The following is a 1,052-nucleotide window of genomic DNA, read 5'->3' as shown; positions in this document are numbered from 1 at the left end:
CGGAACTAAGGTGGGCGTGGCCCTTTTAGTACTTGGCCGCCTCGGAAAACTTTTGTACCCCCCTCCCCGTTTGTGAATTTCATCCTATTTACTCTACTTATACGGTACTTTAATATCCCCTTTTTCTGAATTTCACCTCTTTAAAATTCTAAAATTAAATCCTTTATATTTGACCTATAATTATTATGCGGGTTCGATATCCTATAGACCTATTCTTTATTTAACGAATGCATGCAGTTTTTCCAGTGCGACCTCAGTTAATCTCGTGTCCGGATGATCATTGCCAAGGAAAAGTTCGAATATACGTTGAGCTTCATTGAACTGATAGCGGGATCTCTCATAAAGGTTATTTGCGAAAAGAAATGCTCCCAAGTTATACCTGAAGATACAAAAAATCCAACATTTTGTTAGAAAATTTATCTGTAGACTGCTGTTTACGAATATCAATCAAAATACACTATAGTGTAATCATAATGTTGATAATTATTTTACATCAAGTAGGAAGGGCTTCTTCAACGTGCGTAATTTCTCCTTGATTCCCACTCTCCCTAAGACTATTTTGATACTGATTTACAACATTGACTTTTGCTCGAAACCTGGCTCAACTCATTTATTCCCTCGGTTCTTTCACGGTTCCTTCATTAACTTATCGGTAGCTGTTTTATTTATTTCCTAATTGCTAACTCACTCCATCTTTCAAGGTATTCAATTATCGGACTTCAAGTCTTGTGTACACAAATTGTTAAAACATACCTGACAACTGCTACGTCCACATGGTTTTGTCCATAGGCCTGAACCATTATATTCAAAACGCCTTTGAATAAATCACCGGCTTTTTTGTCATTCATATCATCGTAAACAAGAGCAATATTGTTCAAGATTGTCGCCACGCGCGGATGACTTAAGCCCACTTCGTTCAGGGTAAGCTGCATGTCCCATAGATGGTGAATCAAGCCATCTTCAAGTCGTCCCTGTCCATACGATAATTCTCCAATCTACGTGCAAACATAAAGTGACTTTAAGGCATGGGTAAACCCAAAAAAGATAAAATT

The 1,052-nt window shown here is 37.6% G+C and overlaps 1 protein-coding gene across 1 annotated transcript; it reads right to left on the bottom strand.

The window, feature by feature from the left end:
* Positions 1 to 6: 6 nt before the first annotated feature.
* On the bottom strand, positions 7 to 999 carry LOC117112544 (kinesin light chain 1-like). The gene is made up of 2 exons (XM_033255623.1): positions 754 to 999; positions 7 to 379 (listed from the first exon to the last, which is right to left on the bottom strand). Exons 1-2 carry the CDS (start codon positions 930 to 932, stop codon positions 217 to 219), a joined length of 342 nt encoding a protein of 113 aa, XP_033111514.1. The 5' UTR covers positions 933 to 999; the 3' UTR covers positions 7 to 216.
* Between the last annotated feature and the right edge of the window lie 53 nt (positions 1,000 to 1,052).

This window comes from Anneissia japonica, unplaced genomic scaffold (assembly GCF_011630105.1).
Source record: "Anneissia japonica isolate Jap-2015-1 unplaced genomic scaffold, ASM1163010v1 scaffold53854_len1052_cov166, whole genome shotgun sequence".
NCBI classification, from domain to species: Eukaryota; Metazoa; Echinodermata; class Crinoidea; order Comatulida; family Comatulidae; genus Anneissia; species Anneissia japonica.
Note: the sequence above shows the minus strand (reverse complement) of the source record. Positions and strands in the feature narration are given on the sequence as shown.

Bases quoted from the DNA above. Each gene is read 5' to 3' on its own strand.
- LOC117112544 (XM_033255623.1), bottom strand. From the start codon at position 932: ATGCAGCTTACCCTGAACGAAGTGGGCTTAAGTCATCCGCGCGTGGCG. The intron at 380-753 runs GTATGTTTTAAC...TTGTATCTTCAG, and splicing joins GTGGACGTAGCAGTTGTCAG to GTATAACTTGGGAGCATTTC.